The 1,812-nt window shown below is 53.5% G+C and overlaps 1 protein-coding gene across 1 annotated transcript; it reads right to left on the reverse strand.

Moving 5' to 3' along the window:
* Positions 1–482: 482 nt before the first annotated feature.
* Positions 483–1,475, reverse strand: LOC103251067 (free fatty acid receptor 2). The gene has a single exon (XM_008049679.1). It carries the CDS (start codon positions 1,473–1,475, stop codon positions 483–485), a length of 993 nt encoding a protein of 330 aa, XP_008047870.1.
* Between the last annotated feature and the right edge of the window lie 337 nt (positions 1,476–1,812).

Raw genomic sequence — 1,812 nt, forward strand, 5'->3', positions numbered from 1 at the left:
CCGAGTCCTCCCTTCTAGTCTCCTTGGCTCAGAACCTTTTCGAGTCTTCTTTGACCTCATTTAGTATTTCCTTCCCTCACTTTCCTGTTGGTGTCTTTCCAGCATCAGTAGATAGGCCGGTGTCTAGGTGTTGTTTCTAAGCTTGTAGCAAGATTATTTTAAGACAATCTACTTCAGGCTGGTTCCTAGCTATCAACTACCTCACAAGGACTGAATTCATATTAGCTACCTTACTTCTGAAACCCTGTCCTGAAGGTGCTCTTATGCCCAACTATTTCTTCTTGGGTCTGTGAGCTGTGCTCCTTTGAGAAGGGAATTTTAGTCTGGACAGGATACCAAGTTGATGAGAGGTTTTTCAAAGTCCTTGTCATGGATCGGGTCTGAGGATCCCTGAATCTAGGCGGGACCTCTCACGCTCCCCCTCTCCTAGACCGCCCAATTCCTGCGTAAACTCAGGCACCTCTGAAGTTGCAGGGAAATCGCTAGTCCGTGGCGAAGTCCGAACTTGGCACTCCCTCTGCCTGACTCACACCCCTGTCCCCATTCGTCACCTCTGCTGCCTCTTTGCCTCTGCGTCCCAATAGGGAGGAGCCCCGATTCCGCAGCAGCTGTAACCCTCTCCCAAAGGCTCTGCGCATTGCTGAAGAAGAGAAATAGAAAAGCAAGGGGTCCAGACTGGCGTTGAGTGAACTGAAGACCACAGCCAGCACTCGCCACTCGGGGCTTTTCTTTGTGTAAAACCCCACCAGGTGGGACACGTTGTAAGGCCCGAAGGACACCAGAAAATTGAGGAGTGTCACAACCGCCAGTCCCACAGCCCTGCGCCGCCTCTGGGCCCCCACATGGGGCTGGGTGAGCATGATCCGCACAAAGCGCCAGTAGCAGAAGATGGTGACCGCCATGGGGATGAAAAAGAGCACCAAGCACAGCTCCAGCCGCCAGGGCAGCACCAGGTCCAGCTGCTCTTTGGTAAAGTTCTCATAGCAGGTGATTTCATTGGGATTTCTGACCTGCTGAGTTGTGTTCAAGTACTGAGCGATGATCACAATGGAGCAGTGACCAAAGGACATGATCCAGGCGACCACAGCAGCAATCACTCCATATACAGGCCGGCGGAAGAGCTTGTACTGCACTGGAAAGGCCACTCCCAAGTAGCGCTCAATGCTGATGCCCGCAAGGAGCCACGTGCTGCAGTAGATGCTGCTGTAGAAGCCAAAGCCTGTGAGGGCACAGACTATCTCAGGCAGATACCAATGGAAGTTCGATGCAGCCTCAATGATCTTGAAGGGTAGCAGCAGCAGCAGCAGCAGATCCGCCAGTGTCAGGCTAAGCAGGAGGATGTGGATGGGTGCAGGTTGGGGCTGGCGGACTCGCCCCACAAAGGCCCGCAGGGCCAGGAGGTTGGCAGGGAGACCAGTGAGGAAGATGATGATGTATGCTGTGAGGATCAAGGCGCTTTGCCATGTGTGGGTCATTCTGGAGGAAGGTAGAAAAGGGCAGCGTCAGGAGGTTCCACGCCCAGCCTGCAGAACCCCCGCTCGTTCAGAATGCACACGTCCCCCTTGGCACTCTGTTCTTCCCAGGACAGTGCTTTCCACTGCCACCACTGCTTGCTCACACCACCTGCTAGAACTGCCCAGAGCAATTATTGACTTTGCCTTGGGCGGGATATTAAGCAGTATTTATTACGTTTGCCATCATGTGTCTCTGGGGGAGACCAACCCTTGGCTTCCCAAGGGAATTCCCCCTCCAGCTTCCCTAACCCTTTCTCCTATCTCACAGATGCAGGAAGCTACTGTTAACAGTTGCTTG

The sequence above is a fragment of the Carlito syrichta genome, unplaced genomic scaffold, assembly GCF_000164805.1.
Source record: "Carlito syrichta isolate Samal-C Ts95f unplaced genomic scaffold, Tarsius_syrichta-2.0.1 Scaffold135915, whole genome shotgun sequence".
NCBI lineage: Eukaryota > Metazoa > Chordata > Mammalia > Primates > Tarsiidae > Carlito > Carlito syrichta.

Excerpts from the sequence above, each read along its gene's own strand:
- LOC103251067 (XM_008049679.1), bottom strand. The coding sequence starts at position 1,475 with ATGACCCACACATGGCAAAGCGCCTTGATCCTCACAGCATACATCATC.